At 39.5% G+C, this 24,669-nt stretch overlaps 1 protein-coding gene across 2 annotated transcripts in view; it reads left to right on the top strand.

Annotated features, from left to right (window-relative positions):
- The window catches only part of LOC126188076 (E3 ubiquitin-protein ligase KCMF1-like), a 95,460-nt gene that overhangs the window by 46,617 nt on the left and 24,174 nt on the right, over window positions 1-24,669 (top strand). For both annotated transcript variants that reach the window (XM_049929525.1, XM_049929526.1), the window contains exon 5: window positions 20,431-20,528. In XM_049929525.1, coding sequence (XP_049785482.1) covers window positions 20,431-20,528 — 98 coding nt within the window. The remainder of the gene's footprint in view (window positions 1-20,430; window positions 20,529-24,669) is intronic.

The following is a 24,669-nucleotide window of genomic DNA, read 5'->3' as shown; positions in this document are numbered from 1 at the left end:
ACACACATAAAAGATTGTAATTAGGTAAGCTTTCGGAGCCAGTGGCTCCTCCTTCAGGCAGAAGGGTTGAAGGGAAGGGAAGGGAAGGAGGGTGAAGGAAAAGGACTGAAGAGGGCTAGGGAAAGGGATAGATTTCAGGGAAGTCACCCAGAACTGTGGGTCAGAGGAGACTTACTGTACAATCTATCCCTTTTCCTAGCCTAGTCCTTTCTAGTCCTTTTCTTTTACCCCTCTTCCTTCTTCTTCAACCCATCTGCCTGAAGAAGAAGCCACTAGATCCGAAAACTTACCTACACTACTGGCCATTAAAATTGCTACACCATGAAGATGACATGCTACAGACGCAAAATTTAACCGACAGGAAGAAGATGCTGTGATATGCAAATGATTAGCTTTTCAGAGCATTCACACAAGGTTGGCACCGGTGGTGACACCTGCAATTTGCTGGCATGAGGAAAGTTTCCAAGCAATTTCTCATACACAAACAGCAGTTGACCAGCGTTGCCTGGTGAAATGTTGTTGTGATGCCTCATGTAAGGAGGAGAAATGAGTACCATCACATTTCCGACTTTGATAAAGGTCGGATTGTAGTCTATCGCGATTGCGGTTTATCGTATCGCTACATTGCTGCTCGCGTTGGTCGAGATCCAATCACTATTAGCAGAATATGGAGTCGGTGGGTTCAGGAGGGTAATACAGAACGCCGTCCTGGATCCCAATGGCCTCGTATCACTAGCAGTCGAGATGACAGGCAACTTACCCGCATGGCTGTAACGGATCGTGCAGCCATGTCTCAATCCCTGAGTTAACAGATGGTGACGTTTGCAAGACAACAACGATCTGCACGAACAGTTCGACGACGTTTGCAGCAGCATGGACTATCAGCCCGGAGACCATGGCTGTGGTTATCCTTGACGCTGCATCACAGACAGGAGTGCCTGCAATGGTGTAGTCAATGACGAACCTGGGTGCACGAATGGCAAAACGTCATTTCTTCGGATGAATCCAGGTTCTGTTTACAGCATCACGATGCTTGCGTCCGTGTTTGGCAACATCGCGGTCAACGCACATTGGAAGCGTGTATTCGTCATCGCCATACTGGCGTATCACCCGGCGTGATGGTATGCGGTGCCATTGGTTACACGTCTCGGTCACCTCTTGTTCGCATTGATGGCACTTTGAACAGTGGACGTTACATTTCAGATGTGTTACGACACGTGGCTCTACCCTTCATTCGATCCCTGCGAAGCCCTACATTTCAGCAGGATAATGCACGACTGCATGTTGCAGGTCCTGTATGGGCCTTTCTGGATACACAAAACGTTCGACTGCTGCACTGGCCAGCACATTCTCCAGATCTCTCACCAATTGAAAACGTCTGATCAATGATGGCCGAGCAACTGGCTCGGCACAATACGCCAGTCACTACTCTTGATGAACTGTGGTATATCGTGTTGAAGCTGCATTGGCAGCTGTACCTGTACACGCCATCTAAGCTCTGTTTGACTCAATGCCCAGGTGTATCAAGGCCGTTATTATGGCCAGAGATGGTTGTCTGGATACTGATTTCTCAGGATCTATACACCCAAATTGCGTGAAAATGTAATCACATGTCAGTTCTAGTATAATATATTTTTCCAATGAATACCTTTTTATCATCTGCATTTCTTCTTGGTGTAGCAATTTTAATGGCCAGTAGTGTAATTATAATCTTTTATGTGTGTGTTCTGATGCTGCTTGGTAAGTAGACTTTCTTATCCATCCAATTACCTTACATTATAGTTAGTGTTTTATATTCAAGTTTTGAATTACTGTTTGCTAAGATTGCCAGAAACCTCAAGACTGTGTTCTTTGAGGTATTTACTGTTATTTCTATACTCTAATGAGAAGTAGTATATGCTGTCTAGCTTCCTTACATTACATAATGTAACTTCTTGCATTAGTTTTGTTAGATATCAGTAGGGTCTTGGTTCTGTCATGTTATTAATTCCACAATTATTTGTGAATTAATATGAATTGGACAGACTACAATAAAACAAGTTTCTTTAGTCAATTTCCATTTCTGCCGTGTCTCTCAATGTTCAGTTTTTCTCCATTTTGTTATTTATTAATCATTTAACTCAATGATCATGTCTCCATTCTTGTTATGTTTTTGCCATAAACTGTGGCTTGTATGACAAAACAAACAAAAAGTATATTATTTTACAGTGTACAACTTTCTTCATGTAAAAGTTATTTCTTACATCTCTGGGCCTTAAAATTACTTCAGTTATTTTTGATTTTATATCCTTTCTTCCCTTCCTATCTCTCTAAGAAATCCTTTAGCTCAAAATCAGTCTACATGTTCATTTATTGTTTCTTCTTCTGAGGAAAATGTTCTTTCTCTTTGCTCACATAAAGTGAAAATGAAGATTCCAGTAGTACTTGAAGTCAATTATGGATAGTTTAAATTACTGAAAGCCCTTGGATTAAAAGCTAAAGATGCAGTGCTGGTACACAGTCTATTGCATTAAATTATTTATACTAAATTTTATTGGTTCCTTATATTTGCATCTTTACATATATTTTAAATGTTTTTATAGTTACATTTACTGATATTTTAAACATTCTGCTTCTCTCCATAGCATTTTGTCCTCAGAGTTCCCAAAACTGGAATTAGAAGCGTAGAGTTTGCTGGCACTATAGCCAATGTTTATATCTTGGCAAGTATATTTGATTTCTGCCTGTAAATGGCAGGTGAGTTAGTTTCTTTATATAGCTAAATAAAAGTTTGATCACCTGTTACAGCTGTAAAAGTCAACATTATTTACCAACCTTTCAAGTGTTTGCGTCATGTTGTGAATCAGTGTACCTATTTTACTGTTTTAAAAGCTAGTGTATGTAAAAGAAATCACACGTCTTTTTATTTTCCCAGTAGATAAGTGCTAAAAGTTTCAAAGAAGACCCTTGCTAATCTGTAGATATTTCTAGATTGCATGAAGAATTTGAGGTAAAACAGATTGTTTTAGTATAATTGTATTAAATGGATTTTTACAGTGTGAGTAATAAACATCATCTTAATCATTTCCTTCCGTAAATCTCTGATACTACATAGTCTATGTAATTTCAAGTTTTAAAGTTCAGAAATAAAGGTACTGATAAGAGGAAGTCAGGGGTAAAATGTATATCACATATTGTAGTAGGGCAGTGGGAGGAGGGGTGGATTTTCTGCATGCGTCCTTCCAAAATAAGAAACTGTTATTTACGTTAATATGGAATTACTTGCTTTCAGAACTGATCTTTCACTGTGAAGTGGAATGTGTGTAGCTTTGGAACTGTGTACCAGACCAGGACTCAAATTCAAAACCACTCCTTTGTTAGAAACTGAGGGCGAGTTGCAAGTCATGCCTGGCTACTTTAGTTGATAAGAGGGTATGCAGTAAAGGCAGGTTTACAGGGTCAAGTCAGTCAGTGGGCATATCCTTTCTGGGAAGCTTTATCTACATAATTTTTTTTATAAGCTATCATACGTGTGTGGCAGTTACACTGTGTATCACTATAATTTTGTCCATTTTTGTAGTTTCCCACATCTGCCTAGGTGAATTCCAGGCTGGTACCGATGTCCCACCTCAGTTATATGATTTGAAAACATTTAGGAAATGTTCGCACACTTTCACGTGGGATAACACTAGCCACAGCCGATTTAGGGGTACACAATTTCCTTCCGGTAGGAGGAGGTGATGACACGTAGTGACACGAAGGGCATCCAGCCATCCTGTACAACTAATATCTACATCTACATCTACATCCATACTCCACAAGCCACCTGACAGTGTGTGATGAAGGGTACTTTGAGTACCTCTATTGGTTCTCCCTTCTATTCCAGTCTCGTATTGTTCATGGAAAGAAAGATTGTCGGTATGCCTCTGTGTGGGCTCTAATCTCTCTAATTACCAAATTCATTAAATAACCAGCCAAACCTGTGAAGAAATGGGATAAAAGCCAGGAAAAAGAAGAAAGTCATTCACATCTTCGCATTTCTCCACCCCTGGTAGCTGAGTGGTCAGCATGACAGAATATCAGTCCTAAGGGCCTGGATTCGATTCCCGGTTGGGTCAGAGATTTTCTCCACTGAGGGACTGGGAGTTATGTTGTCCGAATCATGATCATTTCATTCCCATCGACACGCAAGTCGCCAAAGTGGTTTCAAATCGAAAGACTTTCACCCAGCGAACTGTCTACCTTACGGGAGACCCTAGTCACATGACATTTACATTTGCCCCCACATCCAACCCTGTGAACCCCTTGACCATCTTCCCATCAGAAAGCATCTCTCCACCTTTCATTCTTGAGTGAGGGATTTATATTCTTAAACTTTCTGGAGAGGATAGTACAGTTTTGTTTAGCGCAACTTAATTCTGCTCCTCTATGTATTGATATTTTCTTCTTTTTTTATTTAATCTCTCTCTCTCTCTCTCTCTCTCTCTCTCTCTCTCTCTCTCTCTCTCTCTCTCTCTCTAGAGTTACACTTACATGAATGAGCCTCATTGGGTCATGGCAATCTCAACCACCATTTCTCAGTGGTCTGTGCTCGTAAAATGTGAAGCATTTTCATTAAACGGCCATGGCTATCAACAAAGAGGAATTCATTAATTTTGCTGCTGCTGCTGCTGCTGCTGCTGCTGCTGCTGTTTGCATTTATATACAGGAAACCGATAAAGACGTGGCAGGAAAGATAACTTCCAGACAAAAGACGGCTGACAAGGGGAGCTTGCATGTTCTATTGAAGAACGGAATGCTTGGTGATTTACTTTAAGAAGGAAGATACCTCATCCTGGTAGGCCTTCATTCAAGAGATATAATCTTTGGAGAGCAGACAAAATACATTTACCATCTTTCTCTCTTTACCTTTATTCTTGCTTTACATTCACTTTTGGTATCAGGTGACAACAGCTGTTTTAGGAGTATCTTGATTACAAATTAGATGACAAAATTAAAATATAGTTGATTTCATATTCAGTTGCACAAAATTTTATTTATTGTGATATGATGCACAATTTTTAAGGTTTCATTGTCACAGAAAAGAATTCTTATATAATTTATTCTTTTATGATAGCCATTTTATGGACACATTATTGTAGTGGCATTTAGTTTTCAATAAATTTAAGGCATACTTAGTTCATTAGCATTCTGAAATTTTCGTTTTTCACCTATTAATTCTTATCCATGCCATGCATACTTTATTATATTAGATAAGTCAAGTGAGCTCAAAATCCAGAGAACAAATGATGGGATTTCAATTGCAACCTGTGTTTAGAAATTGTGCACTCAGGGTGTGTACGCGGACAAGGAAAATAAAAATCCCGGATTTTTTCCGGATTTCCCAGTTAAAAATACACTTTCTCCCGGGAGAAAACACACTTTTTCTCTATTCAGTGACAGTATATTTTCCCTCGGAACTGCAAAACTTATGAGTCCTTTGAATGGTTATGGTTTTTATACACGGGCGCAGAATTTCCCGGCACTTTAGAAAACGAAACTCAGGGAAAACACACATTTTGGAAATATCTTTGATGTGCAGCAACATGTACTCTGCGTATTTTCGTATTACGAAAGTATACATTGGAATTCCATCAAATGCCGCATTTTACTTTCAGAATCATTGAAATCGAGATTGCGATGCACTTCTGTGACCCAGTCATAGCTCATGTCACATGATCTCGTCAGCCGATGGCAGCGGATATTCGGAACGAGGACACGTGATGTAGTCAGCCAACTGCAACATCACTGTTAAGTAGCACGAACACTCAAAAAGGGAAAGTTAATAGTTTAAATTAATATACATAGTGTTGATACAAGAAAAGCAAAGCTTGGTCTCTAAGGTAAATAAGCTGCAAGAGAAGCTAAGCTTTCGCATATAATGTTGAACTTTTTGCACGTGTTACACTTTAAGATATATCACGCAAATATGCCAGTAAAATTTTTAATAATGACATAAATGTCTGATCCTCAAGGTTCGAAATTATTCTAAATGGCTCACCATGAAAGAGTTGATTTTTTAATTAGAGTCAAACGCTCTGTGATTTAAGAAATTCATGGTACATTCTCGCACATAGTTCAACTTACGTAAAAGGATATTTACATTGAAAGTAACGTTTTTCAAACCACCATTCACAATATTTTCCCGTTATCTATTAGAAATAGGTTCGTTTCAGCAGTTGCCAGAAAGCGCAGATAACAGGTGACACCGCACTTGCACAGCTACCATGACGTAAGAATCCTGTATGTGCGTACATGTAAAACATTGAAAGATCATACATTATGTCATAAAAGAAACAAGACATCAGAGGATACTCCAAGAGCATCAGAATTTCGTGAACCATACTGAAACGTACACATTTAAAGCGCGCATTCGTATGTCCAGTTTCGCAATTAAGCAGACCTCGACCTGATATTAAGCTTTTCAGTGTGGTTTTCAGGATGTAAATTTTCTTGGAGCATCAGTACTGTATTATATCATGTTTGGTTCTTTATTATGGCATAATGCCATACATGCTAGAAAATGAAAATGTGCAATTGAAATGCAGCAAACATTTGAAACTAGCCAGTACTGTGGACTTACATTTCGTTTCAAATACATTGACTGCCTCTGTGGAAAAAGTTAATAAAAGTCAAATTTCTTTAGCAGACAGACACAAATAACTTCATTGTTCTGCAAGGCGATTAATGTTTTACTGTCAGAAAGGTGGAAATGAAATAAAATCTGAAACTAAAAACATGTGTTAGCCTTCCGTAGTTACGTGAATGTATTTTAATCAACTTGGTAGCTCCCGGCCACAAATATCCGTTTTGTTTTCATTTGACGTTAGAGTAAACGAAGGATAAACAGCAAAATCACTAAATGTAAACACGGGTCACTTGGAGACTACCCACTGTAACTCAGACTGCTCTGCACATCCGCCCCTGATCTACGATATTTGCTAACCGGGTCAATATTAAAAAAAAATCAAATTTTCAAAAATATGTTCATCTTGTAGCGCACATCTTTCTGAAAGCACATGTGTTCGAGGAAATGTCAGACATGTTATTTGGTCTTAAGTGTGCCAAAGTGCAGTGCCTCGCCTCTTCGTACAGCATTCTTCTATCGCATGTCACTGTATTTCGCTCTGTGGAATTGAAATGTGTGTATTTTGTAATGGACTCCATCAAACTATATTCAGGGCAGTGGAAATTGAAATGTCCTGTGGTGCCTCTCCTGCTCCCAATCGGCCAGTTTGACAGCTTGCCCCTCTTAAAAAAAAAATCTCACAATTAATAGCGGATGGGATTATTTGTAATCGGGAGAACAAGAACTCTTCAGAAACTTTGCCCTCTTTGTTGCCTATTAGCTAATAACTTGCTGTTTCGTGTGACATAAAATTAAATATAGGATACACGAAACCAAAAAAGACAAGAGACAAGCAAGAAAATACACATTTCTTCAGTCCTTAGCTCCTAGCATTTTTTTCTCTCTAAACTTGCTACTGCTTTACATGGCGTGCTTTCCTTTCTGCGAAAGAATCTATTACCTCATTAAAGTTCGTCAAATGTTTTGCTACATGAAAAATCAAAATGTCATTATCTAATACTGAAAAAGTTGTTAATACAAATAATACCCAAGACTGGTGTGGTTTCTCGATCTGATTATGTCTATTTGGTCACTGTCCACTAGATAAAACAAAATAGGCCTTTCTAATATTGCAGCAACTTTGTAACACACACGAAATAAACGAGACTGTTTTGGCACAAATTGTCATTTTTATAACACAGCAGGATATAATTCACAAAGTACCAATATCAAATGCCTATTAGGCCTACTACAAGCAAAAAGCTTTATGTTAGGAAATATTTTCACATTTCATTCATACGCACCAGTTTCTCAAGCATGAGATCGAAAAGTAGTATTACGAATTTTTTTATATAAATTTGGAATCATCTTATTCTTCTATAATTTGTGTGACGTCCCAATTTCTTCTCCTTCCTCGTTGTAACAAACAATCTTGTCATCACCAATTCTGTAGCTATTCCTGCCATTGTAAAACTTTATTTGCCAATTAACTTCACTAACCTTGTCGGAATCACAGGTTTAGTTATCCTGCGATTATTCTCTTGTTAGGCATTGTTACATGTTCGTACAACACGTATTCCGCGTTACTTCCAGAATAGAACTGAAGCAGCTGCTAACCAGGGACTGTACAACTGGTCCTTACTATTGTAGCGATCTGGCCAAAAATATTCTGACAAAATTTCATTTTCTTGGATACACCGAGAAGATAATACATAATCTTTCTCACCTGTTATTGCTGTTAGTCGTTTATTTCCATTCCGGTAGTCTGAGTCTATGGATTTCGCTAGTAATTATAACAACGCTGATCATTTGCAAACCCAATCAACCACATAATCAGACAGCAGTTGGCGTTCATCCGTTTGGCTTTACTCCGCTCAGCTCGTATGGCTCTGTCCCCTTTTGTCTGTGGAAAGTTTATTTCTAGATGCGACGAAGATTCTCCTGACAGACACATCACGTACACAATGCACGCATTCAAAAATCAGCTTATGATTCAGTCTGAAATTAACTTAAAATGTGTTCAGAAATGTTCAAAAACCAACAGGGATGCATTTTAAAATCATATGAATAATCAATAGGCCAACATGCGCTGGATGCTAGGTGCTTTGTGAAACAAGTTTTTTTTTTTTTCTCCCCCCCTCAAGGATATGGATTTGGCGCCCCCTTTTCCCGGTAGCATCTAGCTGCTTGCTGAGACTGCTTCCACTGCCAAAGCCACATTCCTGTAGTCAGAAGCGGGAGAATCTACTACTCAAATGCGACTCAACTGCACATGCGCACGAGCCCTCTCGTAACTGCTAAAACGAATCTAATGTGTGACTTCACGCTCATCAGAGGCAATTTGTTGTTATGAAGCATTGCATAGTCTTTCTAAAGCCTTTGAGACATTTTGCTGTTGGCAGATGTTTTGCACGAGCACTGTGTGTCGTTGTTGTATATGGTGCATTTCCTTTGCAATTTATTTTCTTTTTTTTTTCCTCATTATGTTTTATTGTTGAAGTATTATTCTGCAGTAGCGGGATACAGTAATATCCTATGTTCGAGTATCGGTTCTTACCAGTTAAAATTATAAAAACAGAAAACTAAAACAATGAAAAATTCCCGGAATTCTAAAAAATTCCCGGGTTTTTCTGGTTTTCCACTGAATGAAAAAATTCCTGGGTTTTTCCCGGATCTCCTGGTTGTCCCAGGTCTTATACACCCTGGCACTGTAACAATTGAGAAGCACATTGAATTTTCTTAATTATGATTTTTGCCTGTTGATAGAAGTATAGGTCGAATGGCAGACACAGAGCTGCGCTCTTAGGATGTATACCTTTTATATTATGAGGAATGGTTACTGTGTTTGCCTGATGATCATGAATGGGGCAACATTCTGAACACAATATAAGTAGAATAGAACCCATAACATCGTACATGCTGTTGTTATTAATAGAAGGACATCTTGGTTAGACAGCAGTGACTGTTACTTTAAGTAAACATATAACAACAATTAAAAACCTTCTCCAGTCAGTTTTTTATATACCAGGCAGTGATCAAAATGAAAGAAATTGTTAATTTTATGTCTGACTGGACAGTTAACAATTCTGCAGAGAAAAGTTAAAATTTGGTTCTGATTTTACCCACACTTTTCACAATTATTTTTGTCATTTATTCCCAAGAGGTTGTTGTTTGAAGAGGCATCATTGCTAAATATAGAAAGTAGTCTGTTGCATTTCCTGATGTTTTTTCAGTATCCATGTCTGTGGTTGTAGAATCTCTTAGTTGTATATTTGGGTTCTGTAAAAATAAGCTGTTTTGTGGTGGCACATTGGATGTTAGCTGTTTAGTAATGTGTAGCAAATTGTATTTGCTGTCAAATATTAAAACTTCCTGGCATATTAAAACTGTGTGCTGCATCAAGACTCAAACTCAGGACCTTCGGCTTTCACGGGCAAGTGCTCTACCGACTAAGCTACCCGAGCATGACTCGTGACCTTACCTCACAGCTAAACTTCTGCCATACCTCGTCTCATACCTTCCAGACTTCACAGCAGCTCTCCTACGAAACTTGCAGGGCTAGCACTTCTGGAAGAAAGGATAATGTGGAGACTTAGCTTAACCACAGGCATATTTGTTGATTGAGATTTGTTGTGCGTTAAATTGCAGAGCTGCCATGTGTTGGTGGTGTATATCAAGTGATTTACCTCTTATCTCTATGTACAACTTGAGAAAAACTGAACATATGATCTTGTAGACACCTGTTTGCTTACACCTATCCAGTTTGTTGCTATTGTGAGGCAAAACTAGCCTAATTTTTAAGAATTCATTTTTATGTCGTGTCTTAAAAAAGGACACTTTTTAAATCAAGACAGGTTTAAAACATTTCATGTGAATGATTTTGTCAGTTACATAGCTGCTCCTTCCATGACAAAATACAATAATTAATAGCATACAGAAGCATGATAAATGTAACACAACCAAGGCCCAAAAATACCTTAAAGGTGAAAGTAAATTCATGAAATGGATAGCTACAACATATATTTGTCATCCACAATTGACTGTGCACCTTAGCACAAATAAGAGGTAGCAAAAAATAAAATTACACCCTCAGTAATGCCATAATCCAGTGTGGGGCACAACGAACTTCATAGCTCGTGCTCAGATCAGAAGTGAAGCAGGTTTTTTGGTCATCCATTTGTTGGAATGCAAGTGTACTGTGTACAGGAGGTTGGAACGCAAGTGTACTGTGTACAGGAGCAACATGGTGACGGGGTCAAGCTGAAATTTTCAGGTCTCTTTGATGTAGAGACAGTGCAGAAAGACTTGGATGTTAGGCTTTGGAGGTAGACATGGTGGTGATAGGGGAAATGACACCTAGGGTTGACTTACAGGTCTGCTTTTTAATGCTTCTTCCCATGTTAGCAATGGATGTGCAGAAGAGTACATACTCTGGTTTTCAGAAACTTACATGAGGCTAACTAGAACGAATGGCCACCCCAGCCTATAACTTAAAGATGCAGTAAGATGTGGTAATACTAGCCATCAGCTATGAAACTGCCAGAGTCTACTGTTCTAATTGAACCCTTATGTTCAAGTACTTGTTACAGTGAGAGTGACATTCAGAAATGTAGATACATGTAGACAAATTATCTATTGTAGGCTTGTTCATCTGAAGTTGCTATCACTGGAAAACTCTTAATACTTGAACTTTGTCTTGCTTCGCATTTGAGGGCTTCTATGTAAGGTGTTAGGGTCTGTTTGCTTATAGGTGACATGTGACTGCATCTGTTTTTACCTCCAGTTTACAGTCAGTGAGCATGAAATCGGGTATTTCCCAGTGTGTGTGACCTCTTAATGCACTGACCGAAGTGGCTTGCACTGTACACCTCTACCTAAGTTAAAAGGCTTAAACGAATATTCATACTCAGATGTTTTTTGTAAACTTCCATGATTCTTTCATTACACTAGGAACAGAAACAAAAAATGAATAAATTATGTCAATCTCTTCATTGGAGAAATCTCCTGTGGAAGTATCAATGGCCTAAGAATGAAATTATCAAAATAAAATTAAAATTTACATTTCCACTGGACATCACTACTCTAGTCCACCACACACGGGTAACTGAATTTGCTAAATGACTCTGTGCTGAGTCAAACCTTATTGTAGATGGGGAAACTTAGGGTCCCATTTTCGCCTGAAATATCTGTTATGCTTCCTGTAAATGCTTAGCAAATTACTTTCCACAGTTATTTTCACACCATGTTCTTCCATATCTTTCTCCAGCCATACCATCTCACAACCACCATACTATTGAAACAGTGGCAGGATGAAGTAAGAAGTTAATATATGTGTGTTTTTACCAGTACTTCACGGCTTATTCTTCAAGATAACTTATTACGTTGTTATTGATCTGAAAATTCTAGCTTGCATCTGTATACTCTTCATGGGACAAGAACAAGAAGCTAATATATGTATCATCTTTCTGAGGAAAGATGTAAGTGCTGTGGAATGACGGTTGACTGTCGCAGAGTGCAGTATTTTATTTATTAGTTTGCATTGCTGGCATGTGTGAATGTAATGTTTTCTTTTGCTGTATTGCTTCTTACTTGAAATTTCTGTTAAGATATCAGACATGCATATTTTTGTCATTAATTCAAAATAAATATTTGGTTGTGGTTTGTTTTGGTTGTTCATGCCACATCAGGTTTGTATCTAGTTCGTTCTTTTATAAAATATATTTATATGAATGATTTTGTTGATAGCCTGTAAACAAAAGGAGAGTTTGCCACATAGAGGTGGTGTTAAATGGCAGACTGGTACATATAAGTTGGATATCATTAAACTATTGTACTAAGTCATCCTTCATCAGATGCACATGTGACAACAACAACCCCCCCCCCCCCCACACACACACACACACACACACACACACACACACACACACACACACACACACACACGGAGAGAGAGAGAGAGAGAGAGAGAGAGAGAGAGAGAGAGAGAGAGAGATGTGCACAAATGGCCACTCACAGTGCCCGGAAATTGTGTGTATGTGTATTGCAACTGATGAAGGCCTTAGTCCAATAGCTTTATAATATCCAACATAATTTTTATATGCTGTCTGCTGCTCTACACCACCTCTTTGTGGAGGGTAGCAATCTGTCCTAACTTGTATTGTTATATCATCCAAGATTTGTTCATTGTTTAAAGAAGAATTCACAAAAGTTGTTGAACAATATAGTTTGAATTAAAAATGACAGCTCCTGTAGTGATGAAATTGTGCAAAAAACAATATTTGGATGTCAGAAGTATAATTATCCTTACGTTCTTGTTTTTCAGGAGTTGCGCAGGCACGTGCGCATGTGATTGCGCACATCTCTCTCTCTCTTGTTTTCATTAGTTTCTGACAGCTGTTTTGCCTGAGATTCTGTAGCTTGTGTTGGGCATATTGTCTCTTGTTACATGTACTTAAGTTCGTGTTTGTGAATGTAGATTGCTATTGCCTATTAGTGTTTGTCAGCTCTTAGTCTGATGCATGTTTCATGGGCTCCCCTTTTAATGAAATAATTTTTTATATAATCTTTGCTTCACTTACTGACTGGAAGCATGTGATACATGGAAATCAGTAGACATATTGACGTTAAAACATTACTGCTGCTCAGAATGGCTGCCTCAAGGATGCATGTCTTTTGTTTGTGTACCAAACAGGATTTTAATTCGCAAGAACAAGAATGATTTTGGTAGATTGGAGGAGTGGGAAGTGAAAAAAAGTAACAAGCTGCCAAGGAGATTCTTATGGTATTGATATATCAATGTTGTTAAGAAAACTCTTTTAAATTTATTTATTTATTTATTTATTTATTTGAAAAACATCAGTAGTCAGCCAGTGGCATAGATCTGAAAACAGTTTCAAGTGCAATTCTGGTTTGTGTAACTATCAGCATGTAAGCTACACTTTATGCTGGGGTGGATAATTGTTGTAGTTCAGGGGCCACTTTGTGGTAGCTGGGCTTATGGGAGGACTGCATGTATTAAAATGTTTGCATTCACTAGTTAACTTTGTATTTCAGAAAGGGTCAATTCTTCATTATACACTGGATATTCATCACCAATTGTACATTTTTTTCAGAGTTTCATGGTTTCACTATCATTTATATACTTAAATTTCCACAGATAATATGGAAATAGACCAGATCGGTGGAATAAAGCCGCACATTGTGCTGTATGTGCAAATAATTTGGATACACTTGGTACTCGGTGCTGTGGCTGATGGGAGAGAGTGTAAATCGGAAATGCCTTTACGATTACTCCCACTAGCTGCTGCACGAAGTGTCAGTGTGGTTTGCGTGAATAGTATCAACAATTCCCATGCATATTTAAGTGGCTGTCCTAGTGAAGACCTTCGGTCATCCACAGGAAGGAAATGTCAGTTCAATGAAGATTTCTCTGACAGTGATGATGGGCTGCACAAAAACCTGCAGTGCTGTGCATGTGGCCCACGAACCACTATTTGCTCACACCTGGTTTAGTGTATGTGCTTATATGACATTCTTGTAATAAAATGAACAGCCTTCACTCAATTTCTTACTTTAAAAATTCGAGTGAGTGGAAAGATTTTTCAAAGCAGTATTCCAACATTTGTCTCTTAAATTTTGGAGTTAACGTTTTTATTGACCATTGAAAGTGTATTGAACTTTTTGTACTTGAGTAGTGTAATTTTTCTGCACAAGTCTTTTTCTTTTATTTATCGTAGTTTGCTCGTGTTATGTGGTCATGATTTATCTTGTAGAGGGAGCGGCTTACTGAAAAAGCACAGAACGGGTAACATGTACTGTGGTGTCATTATGAGTATCTGCAGATTTTGGAAGGAATTTCTGCATGAATGTTTTGAATGGCCTCCTCTATAATTTGGATTACAGTGTACTCTCCATTATCTGTGGTAATTAGGGACATGAAAACAATGGATAATCAAATTTAGCAGATAACTCGCAATTTAAGTACATGGTAGTTTATTAGAGCTGTTCAAAAACAAGAATTACAGTGTCATAATTAAAATCACTTAAATGATTTTTACAATACATTCTACTTTATTCATTGTATAGTGTGCAAGAATAAGTTACTTACAAAAATAGTGTCCAAGCCAGTTTCACGTTACACTACACTACTTTGAAACAACATAATTCTGAATTGATTTCTGTCTCAGTGAGGAAGGTTGTCTTTCACATATCAGACTAAAAATTTCTTTTACACAACCCCAAATTGTCAGAAAGGGGAGCATCTTCTTGCTGTTCCAGGTAGTCTTTGGCCCATTGCAGTGCTGATGCATGCCCGATTGCTATTTTTGGAATTAGAGGCATGTTATCATCTTCATTGCATTCACCTCCTCAGATTTCCGTTGTACTTGCTGAACAATAGCACTTTCACTCAACATCCCGTGACCTTGCTCTGTGCGGTCCACATCAGACCTTTCAGAAATATTTTCTTTGTCAACTGCTTCATACAGTGGACTACTTTTCAAAGCAGCAGCTAATACTGCTAATGAGCAGTCATTGTAATCACTAATTTCATCAATTTTAGGATTAATGTTTTTCTATGACTTGGTTAAGGTTGAGGCCTTAGACACCTCATAAAATGCGTTTAGCACAGTCAATTGTTTCCAAAATGTTTGAAGATGGCTGCCTTCATCAATAAGTTTCTATAGAAGATTTCCTCTATAAATTTTCTTCATGACAGCAATGATGTCCTGATCAATTGGCTGAATTAAGGTTTCACAGTAAAAGGTAAGGATTTTACAAATATCATCCCATCATCCGTTTTCAGAAAAAGTTCAATCGAATGCAATGGTGCAGTGCCCAGTAACATTAAAACCCTTGCAGGTAGACCCTTGAATGCTAAATGTTCTTGCACCTGTGGCACTAAGCAGTTTTGGAACCATGTTTGAAATATTGTGAAGTCCATCCAAGCCCCTTTTGGTGAAAATAATGGAATTGTGCATTTCTTATCCTTTGAAACAGTGTGGTTTTTTTTATCTTTATCTATTATATCAATCTTAACTTTATGTGATCCTGTACAACCGCACAGTTATCCTTCCCTTACTTGATTTATAACCAGGCGCACTACACTGTCACTAAAGCTAAAGTCTTTGTTGGTAGACTCTTCCAAACCAGTCTGGTTTTATCGGTTTATCTGCATTGTATATTTTTGCTCCAGCTTTAAATTTTTGTCGTGGAATAGTGCCCTGAAAATCATTACAAAATTCAGAAGCAACCTTATTATCTGCACTTTTGTTCTCGGATGGCGGTCTCCTGGGTACTGTGACTGACGCTGTTTAAATGTTATTAGTCAGCTGGAAGATGCATTACAATCTTTCAATCACCAAGGTTTTGAAGAAAAACTGTGCCTGTTTGGTGCATATTGGGCCAGATACTTGTGTGCCGTCTGCTCTTTTCTATGGAAACCATTCCAACGTGGATTTATCCGGTTCTGCATATGCAAATATTTTTTGCAGCCTTATGCTTTGACAAAGCTTGAGATGAGTCAGAAATGCCAACAAACTCGATTACTTTGTCTTTGTTTCTCTGAATATCACGGATCATAGTTCTAAATTGTCAGCACAACACGTTTTCGTTTTTCAGACATTGTTTGGCACTAACAGAAACCAAATGACTACAGCAGCCATCATAAAAATATAGTCGAGCACTTGATGGGTTCGAGCAGCACATTGTTTAATGCACTGGTGTTGTAATGTGACATTATTGTTCACTGGCAATCACTCCAGGGTATTTTCAGCAGCTTAAAAAAGTTGGGAGAAAGAGGCTGCAGATAATCCACAAAGTGGTAATTGAGAGTTTACTCTGCTCACTTTCGAGCAACGATTATTTTATAGTGACTGTTCAGTAGATACTAAGTGATACTCTTTTAACTTAATGATGGTGCAGTATGTGTAACAGTATGTGCCATTTGTGTCTTGGTTTCTTGCAGTCAATCAAGGATTCAGCACACAATAAATTTGAAGACTGCAAGACATACACTAGTGTAAATAATTTAGGAGTAAAGGAGACCACTCTCTGCATAGCAGAAGCATTGATTCATTGACAGACACACAAAAAAGAAATAAAACTTGCTATATTCCAGAATAAATTCTTTGTGTATTTGTTCTCTACCTTAAGAATCTCCTCTATCCTACTGTGCCCACACTTCCCAACAGTTTTCCCCTCCTGTGTCCTGTCACCCTCTCTGTCCATGTCTCCACATCGTCTCCTGTGCTGCACTCCACTGCCTCCAGTATCTGTACATCTGTGACACCATCCTTCCCTCCTGCATTCCTAGCTAGCAAACCTGGTGCCTCTCCCTGAGCCACTAGCTATCGACACCACGCTCTCACCCTCCCCTCCCCTAACCTACCCTACCCACCGAAATGCAGTTGTGGCAGTGCCTGTCCAGGTGGCACAATGTAGGGGCACGTGTGTGTGTGTGTGTATGTGTGTGTGTGTTTTGCACTAACTTCCAATTGTCTAAAAACCATGTACAGACCAACAGATTCCCATTTTGGTGGATGGTAATAAAAGTTCTTGTCACATTAAGAATCTGTTGTAAGTAGTATCACTTCTAGTAATGGCATAATTAAAGCTGCAGACACACCGTTAATTTCTATAAGTATTTTAAATCTGAGCTTGCTTTGATACGAACAATTTGTTTCCATTGTCATCAGGCAGGGCCGGTTTGAAAACATTTTTCCACACAAGCAACTTACCGTTTGCCCCCCTCCGCCCCTGTCCCTCATAAACTTTCACCAGTAATTGGACATCCCTGGTGCTCCTTTTAGTGTGACCCAAGCGGCTGCTACTAATTGCAATCCATACCATATAGAAGTCTTACCGCTGAAGCACCTCTGACGTCCCTCTCAGCCTAGTGCTCCCAACTTGCTTGCGGCTTGTGTTGCTTGGGTCTCAAACTGGCCTTGTATCAAGGAAGTCATCATTTCTGGCATCAGCAAAAAATAAATTGCTTTGAATTTTAGGAAATAGAATGTTGAGAAAATGATTGAAAGCTCTGCAGACGACCAATTTTTCATGATTTTTATACAGGGTGACAATTACTGAACTGTGTGAAAAAAAAACACAAATTAGTTACAAACTATGGCATGGACACACTTTAGTCAACATGTAAATGTCACTACAGTTATTTGGATTTAGGTTATGACATATTCAATATGCCTGTCGTCTTTGGTGAAGATCCCAAAGTGTCCTCCAGGACATCAAATAGTCTCCCGCTTTGATGGGTCAAGCTCCGTCTTGCGTGAACCACATCTTGTCAAAATCAGGGTCACTTCAGATAATGGGAATGAAATCGTCTACCAAAACCTTCATGTACTGTTTGGTAGTCACTGGACCATCAAGGAATATCGCACCAGTTATTCCATGACTGGACATTGCACGCCACAGTCACCCATTGAGGGTGAAGAGACTACTCGATTGTGGCATGCTGATTCTCAGTCCCCCGTATGTGCCAGTTTTGTTGATTGAGGAACCCATCAAAATGAAAGTGGGCTTCCTCGCTAAACCAAACCATATTCATGTCAAAGTCCTCTTCGTCAATTCTGTGGACAGTAGTATTGGCGGAACACAGCTGCTGCTCCATGGTCCTGGGGCTTAATTGATGGGTTTGAATTTTGTGTGGGAAGAGATGTAGGTCTTCAAAAACAATTTGTCGCAGTGCCTCACAGTTGATCCCACCTGTTGTGGAGCTCGAGTGATTGATTTCCTGGGCCTGGTTGAAACACAGCACATGTCTTCTCAATGTTTTCAGGCATTTTCACCCTTTTTGGGTGACTGACATTGCCAACTCTGTCATGAACACTATCCGTTATGTCAAACTTGTGAATCATGTTCTTGATTGTTAGCACACTTGGACAGGTTGTCTTCAACTTGAACTCATTCGCAAACTTCCTTTGAGCCACAGTCAGGCTGTTACTGCTCCCATAGTAGGTCTTCACAAGCACTATATCCTCAGGCATGCTGTACTGTGACATTTTCACGTGCAAATGGCCAATAACAAGAAGATGCGTGCGCATGCACATACTAATTCCCACCATGCCCCGCACCCAGCCATGCAGTTTGAACGTCCTAATGTGAACTGTTCAGAAGTTATGACGATTTTATTTCGTATAGTTCTATAATTGTCATCTTGTACTTTTGTTGTAGGAATGCAGTGTAAACATAAATTATGTAACTTTTTCTGTTTGTTATGTATCAAGTCTACTGCATTGCTATCTTTTTAAAAGTTTTAGGGTCAGCACATGGTATGTGATGAAGTGGTCTCCAGTGCACAGTGTTGGAGACATGTGTCAGTTGCTGTTAGATCATTCCGGTGATGAGAAAAGCACTGATCATTAGAGCAATAAAGACAACTTGAACATGAAAGTGGGTTGCATACGTATAATTTGCTCAGCTCAAGTATTTTTTTTTTTTTTTTTTTTTTGTTTGGAGTTGAAATTTCCTGCCACAGAGAGTAATTGCCTCGCATCTTCTGTTCATGTGTGTTTCATATTAGCAACTGATTTCAGCCATGTGTTGGGTTGTCACTATAACTGATTTCCAAAGTATTAGTTTCCCACTAGGCTCACCATCTTCTCCAAGTAGCATCTTATCATTGTTGCAATCTATTCTTGTTAACACTGTGTGAAATATGTTTTGAACATTTTGACATACACAAGTAATGAAAATTTCCAAAAAGGTGTAGAGTGTTTTTGCGGTATCTTTGAACATGCCTCAGGAATTGCCTTTTTTTGTTTTATAATATGTAGCAGTTCTTTTTGCTTTTTCATCATGTGAAGATCCATGGCATTTGATTGTCAGTATCCAGGGTATACATTGGAGGCAATGATACAAATACATTTCAAAGGCGTCAGTACATTTTTCAATACTTAGGTCTGAGTTGTGATTTTGACACCCTTAAAGGAGACGACAGAATATGTAGTATAAAATCATTCTGATTGTCAGCTGAAGGTTGAAGGTCTCACCTTGTGAAGAATTTTCTTCCTTGCCTGTTCAATTCTAGATTTTATCTGTCACTTGGAGTCACTTTTTTGGCCGAAGGTGGTATTTGAAGGAAGAGTTATATTTTTAAAATAGTATTGTAGGACCAACAAATTTGTCTCGCACACAATACACTGTACCGTGTACATAACTGAATCTAAGTTATTGTGACATTCAAGGTAATGTATCCTTCCTTTAAAAAAATCTACCAAGTCATCATTGATCCATATATGTGACATGCAATCAAATTGTGTTTCAAGCAGTGCCTAGTCTCACTTTGTTTTTACTATTAGTCGTACCCCAGTTGTTCAGCAGTTAGCTGGTCCTTATCTTCCTTACATTAAGTCTGTAAACCATTAATCATAAATTTTTTGCAACATCAAATGTGTAAAGTAACTACCCCATGTTATAGTGATTGAATCTGTAATGTTAGCTTTAAGCAAAGTAGCAGAATAAGGGTGCACTTTCTCATGCATTTAAGTAACAGAAGTGTGACATTCACATTTGAGTTTTTTCCTTGTCTTTTTTTTTCCCCCTGCCCAAGTTACAACTTCACTATATTGAATGAGTAAACAAAATAAAGATTTAGTGAAGTCAGTGTTAACAATGTGTTAATGTGTACTGTGGACATATTGCGAGATATAATATGGAAGCTCAAAATGATATTGCCAGTAGTTTTAATTGAAATTGCTTTGTCTTATATATTTTTTTTATTTAGCTCTTTGCAGTGTTTTAACAGATTTGCATCGTTCAACAGTGCCACTCAAGTCCACAGTTACTTATAATTTTAGCAATTACAGGAATTTTTCCTTAACTTCATTTACGATGAACCAACAGGATCAAGGCATGGAGTACGGAGGATACCACACTCATCACGTGGCGTTGGAGGACCTAGAGCTAGAAGATCGAACATGCACTTCAGGTATATACTACGTGACCTCCACCTGAATTTTGCAGTGTTTGTGTTTTGGAATGATCTTGAATGTTTTGATAGGATATGATTAAAATAGCATTTGCCTAAAATATTGTGAAAGAAATACCGCATTACCAAACTATCAGTATTTATAATAGTAAGAGCCAGTCACCATTGTGAACAAACAGGAAATGTATTTGAGTCAGAGAGGATTAGTGTAAAGTGAGAGGAGGGAAGGGATGTTCTACAGTTCTGTTCAAATATAAGCCACACAATTAATAATGGGGGGAGTGAGGTGGGCAGAAAAAAATTTGTCACATTATTAATTTACAGCTATTCACAGTATTCACTCTTAGTGACATTTTATTTTTTGTTGTAATGTAGTTACTCAGCTTCTTAATCACAGTTTTCACTGTTGTCACTCTTAAATTCACTACCAGTATTTGTTTTATCGCTGTCAGTATTTTCATCAATCTCCTCCTGGAGTACATTGTGAGATGGAGTATATGGATGATGCTCTTCTAAAAGCCAGTCAGAATATTGTTTTCAGAGGCAGTCATTAAGTGGTTTTTTTGTATTATTACATCAACCATCTCACTTTCGAAGTCATCCTTCCAGGTATAACAACTTGGTCTGTCTTCAACTTTTGGTGGGAGAGGACCTTTACAGGCATCTAGCACTGACACTGTTCTCATACTGAGTAGCACACTGGGTTTGTGATTTCAAAACGCATAGGCAGATCAAAATTATTTATGTTGTCATGCATCATCATTCTTGGCAACAAATCGTTTTCCTCTTGCAGAAATTTTTCCCTGAGCAAATTTTAACTATTCGCAATAACATGGAAAGGAAAAGGGGGGGGGGGGAGGGAGCTATCTAGTATATAGGGTAAGATTGGAGTTTCTCTATAAAATAACCTTGCAATCTATGTGGTAGTGAAGTATAGTGTCAGGTAGAAAAGCCACTTGTACACATAAACATGTGGCGCTAACAAATACTGCCACAGAATTTTGTCTGTGGTATACCGTACTCACAATTTCCAAGGCTTTTAAATAGATTATTTGTTGAGAGGTAGGAACCCCATCTTTACTTTCATATGGTACTTTGGAAAAGACCCCAGTTTCAAGTTAAAGAGCTCTGAAGGATTTTCTTAATCAGACAACAGTTTGCAGGTTGTTCTCCAGTGCTCTGCAATGCCACAAATTAGATTCATCCAAACACTACATTTTCCGAGCTTCTCTGTTAGATTTCCTCTTTGCATAACAAATAACAGCAAGTTTGAAATTTGAATTGTAACTGTGTCAAATTCCAAAGTTGTTAGATTATGTTTTTCTTTCAGTTCACTACTCATTGCCGAAGATTCAGATTTACTCCGTAGAAGAAAGCTGTGCCTGCCCTGCCCTGCCCTATACTGTAAAATAAGGGAACTGTGAGCGCAGTAATAGTCACTACCTAAATGAAACTCCCCACCCCCCCACCCCCCAGGGGGCTCACGGTCCTTTCGTGAGTACATGCTTGGTGAGCACGGGGCCCCGAGCTATTGCAGCCTTCCTTCTTTCCTGGGCTGCATTTCCTTTCCCTTCCCCCTCCTTTCCTGTCCTTGCTCCTTCCCCTTTACCCTCCCCTCTCCCTCTCTTGGTGTCCTTGTTTATGTTGGCCCCACTATCCTCCTGGTTATGTTGGCTTTGCAATTTGGTTTTGTTGCATAATTACCCCATCCTTTTGACATTGTCTGGTCCCTGTCTCGGGTTTGACCTCCATTGCTAAATTTCTGTTCCGTAGTGTGAATGTAGTCGAATTAAGTCGGGTGATGCTGAGGGAATTAGATTAGGAAATGAGACACTTAAAGTAGTAAAGGAATTTTGCTATTTGGGGAGAAAAATAACTGATGGTGGTTGAAGTAGAGAGGATATAAAATGTAGACTGGCAATGACAAGGAAAGCGTTTCTGAAGAAGAGAAATTTGTTAACATCGAGTATAGATTTAAGTGTCAGGAAGTCGTTTCTGAAAGTATTTATATGGAGTGTAGCCATGTATGGGAGTGAAACATGGACGATAAATAGTTTGGACAAGAAGAGAATAGAAGCTTTCGAAATGTGCTGCCGCAGAAGAATGCTGAAGATTCGATGGGTAGATCACATAACTAATGAGGAGGTATTGAACAGAATTGGGGAGAAGAGGAGTTTGTGGCACAACTTGACAAGAAGAAGGGACCGATTGGTAGGACATGTTCTGAGGCATCAAGGGATAACAAATTTAGTATTGGAGGGCAGCGTGGAGGGTAAAAATCGTAGAGGGAGACCAAGTGAATACACTAAGCAGATTCAGAAGGATGTAGGTTGCAGTAGGTACAGGGAGATGAAGCAGCTTGCACAGGATAGGGTAGCATGGGGAGCTGCATCAAACCAGTCTCAGGACTGAAGACTGCAAAAACAACAGTGTGAGCCATTTGGGGAAGAGCACCTTACCTAGTATCTCCGACGTGTGCCCTCCTAGTACATTCCACCTTTTCTTTCACGTCATTATCTGATGCTAGGGTACAGAGCCAGCACGATAGCCTGCCCGTGTGGTGGGGTCGCTATGTACTCTTTTGGTTGAGCCCCCTGAAAACACAGGGATCACACTTCTAATACCTGAGCTGTGACCTCCTCATGTAAGCCTAGGAGTGGTTGCTTGTCGTCCTGGAGCATCGGAATTCCTGCCAATGGCCGCCGTGCCAGACGGCCCTTGCTGTGGCTGGGTGGCGCCCTTGGGAGAGTCCCTGACTGGAGCGGGTGGTATCAGGGAAGATGCTATGCAAATGAAATGCATATGGATCCAGAACTCTGGCCATTCTTCTGCGGCCATCTCTCTGCATGGAACTGATTCTTCAAGTGCTGCTTCTCTTGCCCCCTTCGGCCTTCTCTTCCATGTGTACCCCCTGGGAAGAGGGTCAGGCCCCTTCAGCTAGGGGCAAAACCTTTCCCCCGTTATCTAGTTTGCACCAGGACTGATGGAGATACTTTCACCAATACCAAACCCTTATTTTTTGTGGAACACATTGAAGACAAGTTTGGCGAAGTGGACTTTCTGAGGCAAGATGTGGTGGGGTTTGTTATTGATCAAAACTGCTTCAGCTGCCCAGTCTGCGGCCCTTCATGCCTGTAACCATCTTGGCACAATTCCTGTTTCCGTTACCCCCCACCAGTCTTTGAATATGGTACAAGATGTAATTTTTCACAGGAACCTCATCCTTCAAACTGATGAGGAACTTAGGGACAATCTCGGACGGCGGGATGTTCACTTCATTCAGCGTGTTCAGAAGGGTCCGAAGGACAATCGCATTGATACTGGTGCCTTTATCCTGGCCTTTGAAGGGGATACCTTCCCTGAGAAGGTCAAGATTATGGACCCATTTGAATTGTCATTCTGTGGTTATCCAATGGAATTGTAATGGATATTACTGTCACCTTCCAGAATTGAAATCCCTTATTTCGTTTTACTCTGCAGCTTGTGTGATTCTACAGGAATCTCATTTTACTGATCATCACTCACTGGCCCTCCTTGGGTTCCATGCTTCCTGCCGAAACCGGGTCGGACCCCTGTGGGCCTCTGGTGGCATTTGTATGTTGGTCTGTACGGACGTTGCCAGCACATGGATTCCTCTTCAAACTGCATTGGAAGCAGTTGCTGTTAGGGTCCACCTGGACTCTGAGGTCACGGTTTGCAATCTTTATCTCCCTCCTGACAGGACTCTTACACCTGCTGCCTTAACTGCCCTTCTTCAGCAACTTCCTCCTCCCTTCCTCCATCTCGGGGATTTTGATACTCATGATCCCTTATGGGGCAGTTCATTTCCATCTAGTCGGGATCTTCTCATAGACCAGTTTCTTGCAGACCACGACTTCCGCATTCTTAATGTTGTCTCCCCTACTCATTTCAGTGCCAGTCATGGTGCCTTTTCTGCCATTGATCTTTCTTTCTCCTCCCTCCCTCCCTCCCTCTCTCCCTCTCTCCCTCTCTCCCTCCTTCCTTCCTTTCATTCCACTGGTCGCCACACGATGACCTATGCGATAGTGACCGCTTCGTGTTGATTCTCTCACTCCCTTCCCTCTCCCTGATGGACAAGTTACCTCGTTGGTCTTTCCAACACGCCGATTGACCTCTATAC

The sequence above is a fragment of the Schistocerca cancellata genome, chromosome 5 (genome assembly GCF_023864275.1).
Source record: "Schistocerca cancellata isolate TAMUIC-IGC-003103 chromosome 5, iqSchCanc2.1, whole genome shotgun sequence".
Taxonomy (NCBI): Eukaryota; Metazoa; Arthropoda; class Insecta; order Orthoptera; family Acrididae; genus Schistocerca; species Schistocerca cancellata.
Note: the sequence above shows the minus strand (reverse complement) of the source record. Positions and strands in the feature narration are given on the sequence as shown.